At 33.7% G+C, this 16,903-nt stretch overlaps 2 protein-coding genes across 2 annotated transcripts; both read right to left on the reverse strand.

The window, feature by feature from the left end:
• Positions 1–4,267: 4,267 nt before the first annotated feature.
• Positions 4,268–4,834, reverse strand: LOC141617267 (putative mitochondrial protein AtMg01250). The gene has a single exon (XM_074434451.1). The coding sequence runs from the start codon at positions 4,832–4,834 to the stop codon at positions 4,268–4,270; it is 567 nt and encodes a 188-aa protein (XP_074290552.1).
• Positions 4,835–14,234: 9,400 nt separating this feature from the next.
• On the reverse strand, positions 14,235–14,621 carry LOC141617268 (uncharacterized). The gene has a single exon (XM_074434452.1). It carries the CDS (start codon positions 14,619–14,621, stop codon positions 14,235–14,237), a length of 387 nt encoding a protein of 128 aa, XP_074290553.1.
• Between the last annotated feature and the right edge of the window lie 2,282 nt (positions 14,622–16,903).

Consider the following 16,903-nt stretch of genomic DNA (forward strand, 5'->3'; position numbering starts at 1 on the left):
ACCTCCTTAAAACAAACTTCCTCCTCGAAGTTTAAACTTGCCCTAAAGAAAAGACTCTCAAGAACGTACTTGACTCATGTCACTACTATATAACTCGACTCTTAAAAAATCTATATGCATGCATGGCTCTACTAAGTGAATACTAAAAGACAGGATGTTACATCTCATCCCTCTTAAAAAAAAGGTTACGCCCTCGTACTAACCTCTTTAAAATAATTCTGGATGTTTTTCTTTCATGGCGTCCTCGGATTCCCAAGTAGCCTCCTCTAGCTCATGGTTCATCCATAACACTTTCACAATTCTTGTTTCACCATTTCTAGTCTTACGAAGTTTAGTATCGAGTATCTTAATTGGCCTATTCGAGTAGTGCATGGACTCGTCGATTACCAATGTTTCGGGTTCTAATATTGTTGGGTTCATATACCTATTATTAGACATATCTTATAGTGAACTAATTAACTCTTTAACATAAGTCATTTAGGATTTAGTGCATGCATAACAAAAATGAAGAGATAAAGAAGAAAACAATGTTCCTTACATTGTTGAATGGTTCGAAATATTGGGCACAAATAAGGACACCTTCCTTATTTGTTCTTGAGCTTAACGATTATGGATGATCCTCCAAAACACATATCAAATATAGAGATTCTCCTCTTGTTGCACCCAAAATAAATCCCTTAAAACTAATATATTATTTAACTAGATTATATACTAGTTATCCTTAAAGTTTCTAATAATATTTGTATTACTACTCTAGTAATAATATAATGTGATATTAAAATTTGGTTGAACAATGTTAGAGATCTAAAACTAATTTTAGAGAGAAGGAAGAGAAAAATATAAGAATGCTAACATATGGCATAAGAGAAAAATGAGAACTTTTTTTTCTCATTAAAGAGGAGGGGAGCCGGTTGGGGAGGTGTCCCAAAGCCAATGCATGGCTTCTACTTTCTCCTTTTTCTCTTACCAAAATCATAGGTGTGTAAAGCCAGCAATATAGGTAATGATTGTGTCTTATTTTAACAATTAAAATAAAAATACCCACTAACCCAAAAACTCTCCAATTTCGGTCCACCCATAAAATGGACATCCATTTTATGTTTGTCAATTGTAACATTGTCACACAATATGTCACATGTAGCATGTAACATGTTATTAATCAATTTAATGCATATTTAACACTTAAATATTATTATATAAATTATTTAAATTACAAATAACAAATTTACTAGTAATACATAATTACTTGTGTATAAAATTGATCAAGTTAATATAATTCACAACATTTTGTAATTATAATTAACCATTCATTCTTATCTTAATTGTTTCATAAACAATAATCAATTTTAGTAATATAACATATTAATTACTAAAATGAATCTTATTAAATCGAATTACAATAAGATACAAATTCTCACTTACAAATATAAATTATTCAATTTTTAAGGAATTAATTAACTTGTATCATTATACAATTAATTAACTTATCTATTAAGGGAATTGTCTTATATGTGTGACCTTAAGGGATCAACTGATCACCACCGTCAAACGACAGTAATGTCAAACTCTAGTTAGCCAATCATTACCGATTAATGTTGATCAGTTGACTATATAATTGAATCATCCCTTACGTATTCTTATTATGAGATTTAAACATGTGATCGCAGTATTGTCGAGGACACATACTCCAACGATATCCCACTTGTCCGAGACAAGTGTGTGTCACCAATTTTCTTGTCCTATTACATCTCCCACTCAATGCAAGGTGTCTTGCAGGTCGTACTTACATTTGATCATATCTAGAGTGGTTTCCTCGATATGGAGAGTAATTGTCTGACCAGAATTATCTACCGTAGATACTTTCCGAGCGTGGCCACGCATTTTCAGTTCACTGCTCCTCGAGTGGCCCTGAGATTTAGATAACCCTGACAAGGGGATGGACAATTCTTATCGCACTATTCCCTTCGTATAGCCACAGTTCATCATGACCCAAAAGATACCCATTTGACTTAAGTTTCGACAGTCGTAGAGCATAAATCAAAGCCAATCCGAAACTGTGCCAACTTGGGCGAACAGTTTTTAGTCAAAGAATCGACTCATAAGAATACTATTGTAGCTCTTGCCACGACTAGGCTGTATACGAATTACCAAAACTCTATAAGCGGTCACTGCCCGACAGAGTGTCCCATACAGTCTGCCTATTTGATCGACTAGTCATCCATTATGACTCTATGGCATTGGAACTTGCCATCAATCGAATCACACTCTAGTCACTTGGAGACGTCATCTCATATAAGTAACTAGGGGCCTATACTATATTAATCCCGTTCACTTTAATAGGGTTCAATGTTGTCCTTACAACCTATTTGGATATAACAAAGTAATAAAAGAGTTTTAATCAAACTCAAACGATGAATGTATTATCACATGTGTAAAATTGATACAATATCAATTACTACATAATCTATAATTCATTTTTAATTTTGTATATAGTGGATCATCTCAATTCAATTGATATGGCATGACTTATCATGCTAAGCCTATGAGAAGGCTTTGGTTAGTAAGTCTTAGCAACACTTTGCACTTTCCTAACCTTACTATATACTGTTTCCCTTTGTTATGTATAATATTTATTATAAAAACGTTTTGAATGCATGTCCAGATCCAATCTAGAGATAGGCTCCTTAGCCTTGGAATAACTTCCACTGTCGTCACAGTGTGTAGGGATAGGACCTTCGGTTATTGGAACGAACTACCATAGTTCCTCCAATTTCATTAAACCGAATCCTAATATCATCCCCTCCTTCTTGCATATCTCATTATTGCAAGTGTACTTAATTTCTGTTGTAATTCTCTCATTGTTCTACTGCCTAGAACGTTTCTAGCAGATCTGCTCCTTAAATAATCATACCCAAAATGGTTCTCTAACCATCCTAGTGTGTTTAGAATATGGTTATCGTGTAACTCCTTGCACATAAATCCATATCATTTCTAATTACTTAGCTTCATTTCTTTAGTGCTCCAAGAGTACTAACCAATGAACTATATGGCTATATAGAGACTTCTCTCAAAAATTCGATTTTTAACTATTCGTCATACTCTAAGTATATGAATTATAAGAATGGCGATACATCTTAGCGTAATGACATAATCCCGCAGCGGAAGCAAGTGGGTTTAATTTCTTCATGTTCAATACTTTTGAACTTGTCAGGATTCTTTTTTTTTTTTGGTGAAATGTGAATTAACATTAATAATAATAAGCAATTACATCACCATACATGACATTTAGCCATCATTACAATCAGCCAAACAACCCAAGTTGGTCTAACCAACTTTTACACTTAAATTGACCCTTACTAAGTTCCAACTTTTGCAACCTCACTCTCAATACAAACTTAATATCAACAATCAATACTCTAGGATGAGGTACATACAACTTCACTCTACATTTGTTTCTGCTATCTCAGACTCTAAATATCAGACCACTGATGGCAGCCATAACTACCTACTTTTTCAACAAGGAATTACACCGCCATTTAAGAGCCCAACTCTCAACATTACCATGCCAATGAACCATTAACCAAGACAGTAAATACCTGAACACACTGCATACTGTAAGAGCACTCAAAGAAAAGATGAGAATGTGTCTCAGCCTGCACGCCACATAAAAAGCACAAACCAGTATTAGCCACCCCAAACCTCAGAAGACGGTCTTGGGTCAGGAATCTATGTTGAACGTAAATCCAAGCACTGAAGTTAAACTTCGGCAGGCTAACCCTATTCCACACAAAAGGTACCCAATTTTTCTTCTGATGATCACCTAGTAACCAATGATAAGCACCCTGTACGGAATAACTTCCTTGCCAAGCAGCTGTAAGGAACCCAGGTCTCAGTTTCTCCTTGACCTTACATATTTGTCGCCAGGTCCAACTTGAGTTAATTGAAGGTTGATAACGCCAACAATCTTGCTATTTTATGTAAATAGTATGAACCCATTTCACCCATAAACTATCCTTCTTCTGTGCAATCCACCAGGAATATTTCCTAAGAACAACAATATTTTTCAAATGATAGTTAATGATACCCAGCCCACCCTTATCACAAGGTAGACAACAGGTCTCCCATGCTACAGGGGGAGCATGCCTGTACTCATCAGAGCCCGCCCATAAGTAGTTCATATAGATACACTCAACTTTATAAATAACACCTTTAGGTAACAGGAAAATACGAGCCCAGTAGTTGTGCATTTGTGTTAGTACAGATTTGACTAGAACAAGCTGCCAGCATAACTAAGATGCTTGGTACCCCATCCTCTAATTTTGGCCACAATTTTATCCACTAGCTTACTACACTCAGCATTAGACAGTCTTTTGTGGGAGATAGAGATACCCAGATATCTGAAAAGGAGGGTCCCTCTCTGAAATCCTGACATTCTACTAATCTGAGCAGTAACATGAGACCCCACACCATTCATATAGAGGTTAGACTTGTCCTGGTTTACCTTCAAACCAGAAGCTTCAGAAACGGTCAGAAAGGCTCTCATCGGAATTTTTACAGAGGAGACATCCCCTTTGCAGAACAAGAGAAGATCATCAGCAAATGCTAGATGACCAAGCTTTAGAGCTCTGTATAATGGATGAAACCTGTAATCATGTCTAGCTGTAACCACATCAAGGATCCTAGTCAGATATTCTAAACAAATGGTAAAGAGTAGGGGGGACATTGGATCCCCTTGCCTCAGACCACGTTTCCCTTTAAAATACCCAAAATTAGACCCATTCAAGGATAAAGTAAAGGAAGTAGTAGTAACACATTGAAGGATCCACTTCACCATTTAAGCTGGGAACCTAAGAGCCTCCAACATATCCTCCACAAACTTTCACTCAATTGTGTCATAAGCCTTCCTCATATCAACTTTCATCATAACTCTAGGGGAGCAACTCTTCCTACTATAGAGCCTCACCAAGTCTTGGCAAATGAGAATGTTGTCCACAATCTCCCTGTCTCTAATTAAAGCACTCTGATTCATGCTAATAATCTCAGTTAACACCCCAGCCAACCTGTTACAAATGACTTTGGAAATGCACTTGTAAATGACATTACAACATGCAATGGGTCTGAAGTCATGTACATTGCTAGGGTTATCTTTTTTAGGTATAAGGGTGAGGTTAGTGGCATTTATTTGATGTAGAATTCTACCACTAGAAAAAAACTCCCGAACAACATGAATAATGTCCTCCCCTATAATCTTATCAGCATCATAGAAGAACCCTGCAGAGTAGCCATCAGGCCCAGGAGCTTTCTCCACAGGGATAGAGAAGAGAGCCTCCTTAATCTCATCTGAAGTCACCTCCTGGACTAGTTGCAGGGCATGCTCCTCACTCACAGTCTTCCCTCTTCTCACCACATCAAAACAAACATGAGTGACAGAAGTAGAACTTCCCAACAGATCATGATAATAAGCAATGAAAGCTTGCTCAATGGACCTACTATCATTGCACACCATACCATTACTATCCTTAATGCTCAGAACCTTGTTCTGAGCTCTCCTGGCCTTGATGGATCAATGAAAAAAATCTGGTATTATCATCAGCCTGGTTGATCCATTTTACTTTAGCTTTCTATTCCAGAAAGGCTATTCTAGCTTCATCCAACTCTTTAAAAGACTGGGCAGCAACTCTTTCCTCAGCTTGAATGTCCTCATTAGTAGGATCATCATGGACGGCCCTCTGAACATTATCTAACAACATCTTAGCTACCTTAGCAGAATTCTCAATATCTCCATACCCTTCACTATTCAGTTGTTTAAAGGGCACCTTCAACCTCTTTAATTTTTTAACCACTTGGAACATGAGATAGCCCCTCACAGAGACACTCCATTCCTTAGAGACAAGGAAGAACTTAGAGAGAGAAAGATTCTAACCAATTTAATTCTCAGCAATGGCGAGAAGTAAACGGGCTACGAATACTAATAATAGTTCATCAAAAAACAAAAATAATAGTTCATCAATTAATAATAATCACAAAAATACTAGTATTACGCCAAATAGTAAGGAAGTGAGTGAAATCGTTGCACAGGTGAGTGAAGCGGAAAGTTCTAGAGCATCGGAACTTCGAGCTTTCAATCTAAACAAAGAGTTAAATGTAATTCCTGAGGACAAATCGACGGATGAGGAGGAGTGGCAGGTAGTTGGAGCGAGGAAGACCAAATCCAGTGGAAATTTGGGGGTTTGCCCTAAACTCAAAATTGACGCATCGGATGTTCAAGGTGAGTTGGATTTCTGGGCTTCTCCTATTTACTGCTATGTTCTTGGTGCTAATCCCCCCAGTCATGTGATTGATGGGTTTGTGAGACGATTGTGGCGCAATTTATCGATTGATAAGGTATCATTCTAAGCTAATGGTATCTGTATTATTCGTTTAAGTAAGAGTGAGGACAAGGATACAGTTCTTAGTGCTGGACCACTTTTTTTTGATAATAAACCCTTTATTAATAAGAATTGGAGTCCAGACCTAAAATGTGTGAAAGATAAGCCTGACTTGGTGAATGTTTAGGTGCGATTCTATAATTTGGAGCTTAAGTTTTGGGGGAAGGCTCTACCTAAGATTGCCGGGCTTGTAGGAAAAGCTGTAATATGTGACAGGGCTACTGAAAATAGGGAGTTCCTTGAGTATGCTCGGTATATGGTTGAGGTCAATATTGGAGACAATTTACCTGATGTTGTGGAGTTCATTGATGATAAGGACCTTCTCCATAAGCAAGAGGTATACTATGAATGGAAGCCTTTGATATGTACCCTGTGTAAGGGGATTGGTCATGATGATGCTATGTGCAGAAAGAGTAAATTGGAGGTGAAGAAAGCTCCTGTGAAAGTTTGGAGACCCAAAGTTCAGCAGAATAAAGTGCCTCAGAAGGTGCAGAGGAGTCCACTGATCAAGGAAGTGTCAATACAAGAGGAGCCTTCCCTGATTGATCTTAATGTCATTGTAACTCCTATGCCCTTCCAGGGTGCATCTATGAGTGCTAAAGCTCCAACTAGACTCATTCACAAATTGTCTAGGATGGGAGTGGGAATTAACCATGGGGGTCCTTCATTCATGGAAGCACTTCAATTCTCTCTGAAAACGAATGTTCTAAATAGCATTGGGAAGGGGAGATCACCAATTATTAGTGAACATGGTTAGTATAGGCTTTTGGAATATTTGGGGCCTTAATAAAGTGAATAAGCAAGGGGATATAAAACGATTCTTGCATATGAATAATGTAGGTTTCTTTGGTTTAGTAGAGACTAGGGTTAAGAATAAGAATAAAAGTAGAATTCAAAAAAAATTGGGCCCTCAGTGGAAGTTCCTGGATAATGGTGATGTGACTGATAGAGGTAGAATTTGGGTTCTGTGGGATCCTAATGTTTTCATAGTTTCTTGTATTAATAAAGAGGTGCAGATTATTCATGTCCTGGTTACTTTCCTGGCTACTGGATATGAATGGACTTGGATGCTGATAGGGGTCCTCTATGGACTTCTCTGGTCAACTTGAAAGGTTCAATTAGTGGGCCTTGGTTGATTATGGGAGAAATCAACAATGTCCTTTATGTGAATGAGAGAATTGGATCCTCTGTTGCTGATACTGAAGTCAAGGAGTTTCATAATTGTGTTGGTGTGTGTGTGGGCTCTATGATCTTATCACTATGGGAGCATATTTTACTTGGAATAACAAGCAAGAGGGGAATGCTAGAGTTTTTAGTAGAATAGATATGGTTATGCCAAATGATAAATGGGTCTTGAATGGTCTCTCTGGAGTGGTCACTTTCCTTCCTGAGGGGCTGTATGATCATAGCCCATGTCTGCTTGAGTTTGGGCAGGATAGTGATAGGAGAAAAGGGAGTTTTAAGTACTATAACATGTAGGGCAAGAGTGACAAGTTTTTACAAATTGTCTCTAAGGAATGGAGTGTCCCTGTGAGGGGCTGTCTCATTCCAAATGGTTAAAAAATTAAAGAATATTAATTTGTCAGGATAGTGATAGGAGAAAAGGGAGTTTTAAGTACTATAACATCTGCTTGAATTGTCCTGACATATTAACTTGTCAGGATTCTTATTAACATAAGAATATTAACTTTATGCAAATATCCATCGAACTGGATATCTTAAAGATGTATTATTCTTCTCCTAATTCTTCCATTACTCATAGTGATCAATATGTCATTCACATATAAGACTAATTTTACCACCATACTCCCACTAAACTTCATGTATAAACCAAACTACTCGACAAATCGAGAAAAGTTTATTACATGACCGAAACATATCATTCAACTCCTTGACTTTTACTTAAGATTTCTTCTTAAGTTCGTATCCTACCTTAGGATAGTTGCGATTTACAAAACTCATGCAAGATGATTTTAAAATTCAACAGTCAAATAATATTATTAAATCCGAATTTAACGAAGCGTTGCAATTGGTGTAAACCTCTTACCACTAATCAACCAAGTTATAGAAACATCTTTTATGTTTAGTTCGGACAATTGTAGAGTTGAAGTTAGATAAAGCATCTTAATAAGTTACAGGTTTGTTACTTTCAAAATGTAACATGACTCTTGTCCACTTAGGTTTGTCCACTTAGGTTTCGAATCAATATTTACTGATTTTGACCGAGAAGGAACATCTTCCCACGTCTTATCTTTAGTTTGTGGCTCTTGAATATTTTCTCCCACTCTGTCTTTAAGGAATAATCCTTTTTTCTTAATAGACAGCATCATGAGCCACAAACCCTTAGTTCTCGTGATCATGTAGAAAAAATGAGCACAAGTTTACTATCGAAACAAGCTACAATTTAGGTACCATGCCTAACCATATCTCATATGAAAAGTAGATGATTGCTTTAACCATGTTTTATATTAGTGGAATATTCAAATGCCAGACAAATTTTATAACAGGAATTACCTCCAACTTTATTGTAAAGATTTAATCATATCATATAGGATTATTTGTCACTTTCTAACACACCTTATCTAATATTATGTGCTTATGAAGGTGAACTTGTGATACCATATCACACTCCTTTTGGTGCAAATAAAAGTCTTTACTTTATTGTTCCCTACCTTAACAAAGTACTAATACTTTGTTTTTATGATCTCTAGGTTTTGTTACTTTTAAACATTCATTGAACTTATTCAAAGAATTTCTCTTCTTACCTCATTAAGTGGATATCAAGTATCTGCCTAATTCGTTGGTAAAAGAGATGAAGAAGTAATGACCTTCTCTGATTGAAATTGTATTCGACTATACACTTCAAAGTGTAAATAAGGCGAATAAATTGCTCTATTCATAATCCTTTCCAGAAAAAGTCTTGAATTAACTTGCTTTGAATACAAGATTCGCACACACCAAAAGATTCCCAATCAAATGGTTTGAGAGACTAGTCAAAACTAGTTTCTAAATGTGATTTTCAATCGAGAATTGAGAAATGATTGGGGTCACCAACTTGAGTCTTGTATATATATGGCATTTTATTTCTAGTTTGAATATAATTATCTTGATTAGTATGGTCTCACCATAAACTTAATTGTGGTATGTTAGGGCACAATGCTTGTTTTAATTGCATAATAGAGAAACCCTTTTGCATTTTTCTACAAAAAACTTGAATTATATTCTTATTTAGAGTTAGTGTACATCATAACAATTATTAAGGTACATTTCTAAATATAAAACTAAAATGAGTACAATATAACACTTATATGTCAATGGATGAAATGACAACTACCCTATTTCCATTCATGTAAATTTCGGAATTTATTCTTGCTAGTCGTCAAACGATAATGTCAAATATTATAATGAAATCCACAAATTTGTATCAAATACTCATGATGTGTTAATTAGCAAGAATGCAATGTCATAAATATTCAAGGAGGAATATGTTGGAGTCACACGACCAACTTCCTTGATCTTTACTTATTTGGGGTTTGTATCTATTTTAGTGTCTAACACTTTCTCTTTTGAGCCTAGTTCTATCCATAACAACTAAGATAGGTACTTACTTCTTATCGCTCCCACTGACTTCAAGAATTTCTACTTGATGAAGACTTATCTTCATATAAATTCCTAGTTAATCCTTCACAAGGATGAACTCTATTGTGGTATTTGGTCAATCAAAATTTCTAACAAATCAATTTACCAATTTAACATTGTCATATTCTTAACAACTTAAGTGCTTGATGACAAGTGTTTAGGTTGAGCAATAAGACTTTTGAACCGTGGATGCATAGAAGATATTATCAAAACATATTTTCAACTAATCATTACCTCTAGTCATATTTCTTCACAAGAAATCATACATAGGTATATTAGGAATTTAAGATGCTAATCTTATATGACATAGGACAACTCCTATGGAGTTCTATGGAATAGAACGATTCCTATGGAGCTAGTCCATGCATTATATAAACGGTTCAATTGAGACATTTATAAAGGAGATTCTATTTGTCTTTAGCTATAGTGGTTTAATGGAGACATAAGTTAAAATCGAAATGACATCGTATATTTCTAGGAGCAAAGAAGTAGAACAATTTAAACAACGAAATAGTGGGAAAAATTAACATTCATCGTAATATATGAAAACTTTTTAGCAAGTTTTAGCATTTATATAATGACCTTCACCCAATTATATAAATGATTCCGAGACCCAAAATTCATATTAACTTTGGATGTGAGCCTACGGGCCCTCTGCACCTCTTATTAATACAACTTGGTGGGTTAACCCTTTTAACCGATTTTACAATTAGAACTCCCGGTCGATCAATTTACGTTAAGTTCATCTTTAACCTGAACCTATTGTGGCTACGGTCGCAAATACCTTCGTTGAGATCAACCAAATTTTCGAAGTGTAATAACTATTTACTACCCCACTTACCCAACGTCAAATAAAAGTACCCCGAAAAATCGTATTGTACTCCTTATAAAATTGAGATTCATGGGTTCCTACTATTTGGTAAGGCTAAGTCTCAATCTTTTAAAAGGGAAGGTCTTGTCAATTTATTATCTATCTCTTTTAAGTGAACTAAATTAGTGATCTATCGATAATTATAATTGAAAAGGTCGATGATTCGATATAAAAAGATATGCATGTGATGTTTATGGCGATTTGGCAATGCATGCAAACATATAAAGAAAAATGCAAAGCAATAAATAAATTTCCTAATATGGCCTTCCTAAAATAGAAAATCTAATATTCTATTTACAAATTCGAAAACCAACTCCATTGGTCCCTTGAACTTCAAATGGCACACTTCCCAAGGACCCCGTCTTGATCGGAACGCCTTTTCGATTGGCACCGTCTTGAAGGAACTCCGGAATTACAAATAATAATAAAATTACATGGCATTTCTATTATACATTTGTAAAAATGAATCTAGTAAAAATAAAAGTGATACAAGTTCACATTAAAATTACAACCGAATCGGTGTTCCCTTACATTACGGGTAATACCGATTAAAACTAAGGCCATACTAAGATTAAAATTACATAATTCAAAATTACGTAAATAAAATATGACATTCATAAATAAAATATGCAATATAAATATATGTGTGTAACATGCCAAATTAATGTGCCAAATCGCCCTACTTAAACCTTATATCTTATATAATCCGGTTTTATAGAAATGCGTGATAATAACTTGTTAAAATCAAAAATCAATACTTAAATCAAATTTAAGCCCAAGTTAATTATCCTAACCTTCTTAGGACTCAAAACTTAGTTTTCACTAAACTTTTGACAATAATTCAACTTGGTTTTGTATTATTGCTCATTTAAACTTCTTATAATCATAATAATTATGAAATAATTCCCAATAAATCACAAAAATTTGGAAAAATTCGAAATCACATTGTTTTAAATACTAGAATATTATCAAGATTCCAAAAAATCAATAAAATTTGCCCACAAAATATTTATAATTTACTTCATTAAAAATCATATAAATCATAACTTTTACCATTTAATCCAAATTAAACATACAAATTATGAAAAAAATCAAAATCAAAATTTTGAACATTCTTAAATAATTTCCAGAATCTGGAAATGGCAAAATTTCAACCAAAAGTTCGAATTAATTTTTATGACTTATAAAGTTGCCCTTTTATTGATTTTATCACATAAAAATCAATAAACATACCAAATCAATCAAAATTAATCATGCAACTTTAGATTTGATATTCATATCATATGTACAATATTAGGGGAAAAATTTCATGCCTTAAAATTCATTTTAGCTATTTTTGCTAAAAATAGTCACTATTTATATCATTTTAACCATTAAAAATATAAATCATACATAATAAATCACATTTATCTCAAATTTTATATACAATCTTTAAAATATGCATGTGACATCATATTAAAATTTCATGGCCTGTTTCAAAGTTTAACTATTTTTAGTCATTTAACCTCCATTTATAGCATTTTTATCAAATAAAAATCATAAACCATGCAATATTAATCACATTAATACGAAATTTTACATATAATAATTAAAGTATGCATGTGAGGTCATATAAAAATTTCAAGGTCAGAAACTAAGTCTAACTATTTTTAGTGTTTTAAATACCATTTTACTCATTAAAATGTAATAAAATCACTAAAAAACATTAAAATGAGCAATAAAATACCATAAATCATCAAAATGACCTAAATACATTTGTATACAACATGAAAAAATATTTCGTGACATTATCCAATAAATCACAAATTATTAGTTTTATTTAAGTTACTAATAACTCGAAAAAATTATAAATCGATTATGCATGCAACATCCTATGCTCTGATACCAATTCTTGGCTTTATATACCTATTATTAGACATATCTAATAGTGAACTAATTAATTCTTTAACATTAGTCATTTAGGATCTAGTGCATGAAGAGATAAAGAAGAAAACAATGTTCCTTACATTGTTGAATGGTTCGAAATATTGGGCACAAATAAGGACACCTTCCTTATTTGTTCTTGAGCTTAAAGATTATGGATGATCCTCCAAAACAAATCTCAAGTGTAGAGATTCTCCTCTTGTTGCACCCAAAACAAATCCCTTAAAACTAATATATTAATTAACTAGATTATATACTAGTTATCTTTAAAGATTCTAATAATATTTGTATTACTACTCTAGTAATAATATAATGTGATATTAGAATTTGGTTGAACAATGTTAGAGATATAAAACTAGTTTTAGAGAGAGTGAGGAGAAAAATATAAGAATGCTAACATATGGCATAAGAGAAAAATGAGAACTTTTTTTTTCCTCATTAAAGAGGAGGGGAGCCGGTTGGGGAGGTGTCCCAAAGCCAATGCATGGCTTCTACTTTCTCCTTTTTCTCTTATAAAAATCATAGGTGTGTAAGGCTAGCAATATAGGTAATGATTGTGTCTTATTTTAACAATTAAAATAAAAACACACACTAACCCAAAAACCCTCCAATTTCGGTCCACCCATAAAATGGACATCCATTTTATGTTTGTCAATTGTAACATTGTCACACAATATTTCAAATGTAGCATGTAACATGTTATTAATCAATTTAATGCATATTTAACATATAAATATTATTATATAAATTAATTAAATTACAAATAACAAATTTACTAGTAATACATAATTACTTGTGTATAAAATTGGTCAAGTTAATATAATTCACAACATTTTGTAATTATAATTAACCATTCATTCTTATCTTAATTGTTTCATAAACAATAATCAATTTTAGTAATATAACATATTAATTACTAAAATGAATCTTATTTAATCGAATTACAATAAGATACAAAATCTCACTCACAAACATAAATTGTTCAATTTTTAAGGAATTAATTAACTTATATCATTATACAATTAATTAACTTATCTATTAAGGGAATTGTCCTATAGGTGTGACCTTAATGGATCAACTGATCACCACCGTCAAACGACATTAATGTCAAACTCCAGTTAGCCAATCATTACCGATTAATGTTGATCATTTGACTATATAATTGAATCATCCCTTACATATTCTTATTATGAGATTTAAACATGTGATCGCAGTATTGTCGAGGACACATACTCCAACAAAGATATGCGACGGATTGCTCAAATATTTGCGCAACTGAGACACATGGAATACATTGTGAACCCTCTCCAACGACGGGGGTAAGGCTAGACGATACGACACTTCCCCTACTTGTTCTAAAATTTCATATGGTCCTATATATTTCGGCTCAACTTTCCTTTCTTCCCGAATCTAATAACTCCTCTCATTGGTGATGCCCTAAGAAACACCTTATCTCCTACTTGAAATTCGATGCCCTTTCTATGTAAATCAGCATAGCTCTTTTGTCGATCTTGGGCAGCTTTCATTTTCTGTCGAATGACATGGATATCGTCGTTCATCTGCTGAATCAATGTTGGTCCTAACCCCATGGCATTAGACAAATCGTCCCAACAAACTGGACTCTTATAACGTTGTCTGTATAATGCTTCAAATGGTGCCATCTTAATACTAGCATGGTAACTATTGTTATACGAGAACTCAATCAAATCCAACTTATCCTCCCAAGAATCCTTAAATTCCAAAGCACAAGCTCTCAACATATCTTCTAGCGTTTGGATTGTCCTTGTTAAACCATAATGGATATATGTTTATGTTTTGATGATGTCAAGAGTGCTTTATATTCTATATACTCGTTGCGTGTAATTGTTTGTTTAGTCTTTTAGATTGGACTTACTAATCGCAAGCATTAAGGAATTGTGATGGAAGTATACAAGAACATATTGTGATCAAGCCCTCAATCACGGATCAAGATATTGCAAGATAGTGAAAGAGTTATTCAAGCGTCATGAGAAGATAAAGCTCATCTAAAGATTGATCAAGCTTGAATAATGAAGTAGCCTACACTCGAAGATCTCCTAACGAAGATTAGAATAGCGTAGGTGATTATCTTGTAATGATAACGTAAGAATGGACTTCTTACATTGGTAAAGTTATAACCTCACAGCTATAACATTACTTATATAAGAGCTCAATGTTATAGCTCTTCTACTATAACATTGAGATGTGAAGTTTATAAAACACACTACAAAATAGTTTTGAAATTGTTTTTGGAAAACTGTTTTGAATGTTTTAGTAAAAGTATTTATTTTACAAGGGAGCTTATTTTTATATTGAGTATGGTTTTACTATTAGATTATAATTAGTAATTATGATTGATTCAACTTATGAGTTGAGCCATCTTAATAATTAGGGTTTCTAGTTTCTACATACTCTATAATACCCTAAACCTAATTTATCTTACCTAGGGTTTTCGTGAAAGAGGATTGGGCTTATGAGTCGTTTCTTTCTCATACACGATTACTCTTTGTACAAGTTAGGGTTTTATGTAAATCTTTATAATATTTGATTAGAGATTTAATATCTCTTTTATATTATTTTGATTTATTTTTTCCTAACTTATAATATATTATTTTTGTAAAGATAGAAGGAAAAGATTGAGTAAATATTTAAAATAATATTTGGTTAGAGATTTGTTATCTCTTTATTATTTGGTTTATTCCTTTCTATCTTATAAAAATATTAGGGATGAATAGTGCCGCAGTGCCGCGTGAACAGTGCCGTGAATAGTGCCGTGAATAGTAAAATGTGAATATTAATTTCCTTCCAGCACAATAAGTCTTTGCTTGGATAAGGGTTAAGGTATTTGGATAATATATGTTAGAGATTTCTTTATCTCCTTATATTATCTTTCCTAATCTCCAAGATATTGGTGAGTTGTTAAGATAGGAAAATATTATTTATTAAGGCAAGTCTTGGAAAAGAATTAAGGAAAGATTTAACCTAATTCTTTCTTGCTTTACAAGACTTCCACGGCACTTAGGGTTTTTGCTAAACCGACCCTTGCTCCTCTTTTACTATAAATACTCCATACTTTACATCATTAAAAGTCAAGACCTTTGAGCATAACTTTCATATATTTTCAAAAAGCAAAAACCGTGTTTTAAAGCAAGAAAACCGTTTTGTTTATTTTCGAAAAAAGGTCGTGTGAATTATAAACTTGTGTATTCTTTCTTATTGTTATCGTTATAAGATAATAGTGCTTATTTGATTTCTTACTCGTTCATTAACGTGAACTTTTAGTCTAATCATTAGCGCTTTCTTATTAGCGTAAGTTAGTCACTCGAGTATTTAACGGTACTCATTGAGTTACAGCTAGAGTTAGTTGTACGAGTTGAGTTAGTAAATTTGTAATCCGTAGAAATGTACTAAATTTATTAATCGAGAATAGTGGACGTAGGTTTCGACTTGTGAAACTAAACCACTTCAAAAATCGTGTGTCTCCTCTCTTTCGTTCGCTTGTTTATTTTTTTTACATTCATTAGTTGATTAGTTAAATTTTAATCAATAAACTTTAAATAATCAATTTTATTCATACAATCGAAAAAGCTTTCAAAAAGTTTTAAATCCCCAATTCACCCTCCCCCGTCTTGAGTATTTCGGATCGATAGACTCTTCAATTGGTATCAAAGCCTCGTGCTCTTGATTGCCTAACCGCAAAGAGGCTGATCTATCTTGTTTTTCATTTATCTTATCGTTTTATATTCCGCTACCTATCACGTGATAAATGGATTTCAAATATCTCAAGTGTTCTGTCTTTGATGGGAAGAATTATGGATTATGGAAAAACATGATGACTCACTATGTGAAAGGTCACGATTGGGAGTGCTGGAGGATTATCCAAAACGGACCGCACAAAATTCTTGTAGCAACCGAGGAAGGCACTACCTATGAAAAGAAAGAAGAGGACTATGTCGAGGCCGACTACAAGAAGGCCGAAAAGAACTCCAAAGAAATAAGTCTCCTGCAAAACGGAATGACTTCT

Source organism: Silene latifolia, chromosome X, assembly GCF_048544455.1.
Source record: "Silene latifolia isolate original U9 population chromosome X, ASM4854445v1, whole genome shotgun sequence".
NCBI lineage: Eukaryota > Viridiplantae > Streptophyta > Magnoliopsida > Caryophyllales > Caryophyllaceae > Silene > Silene latifolia.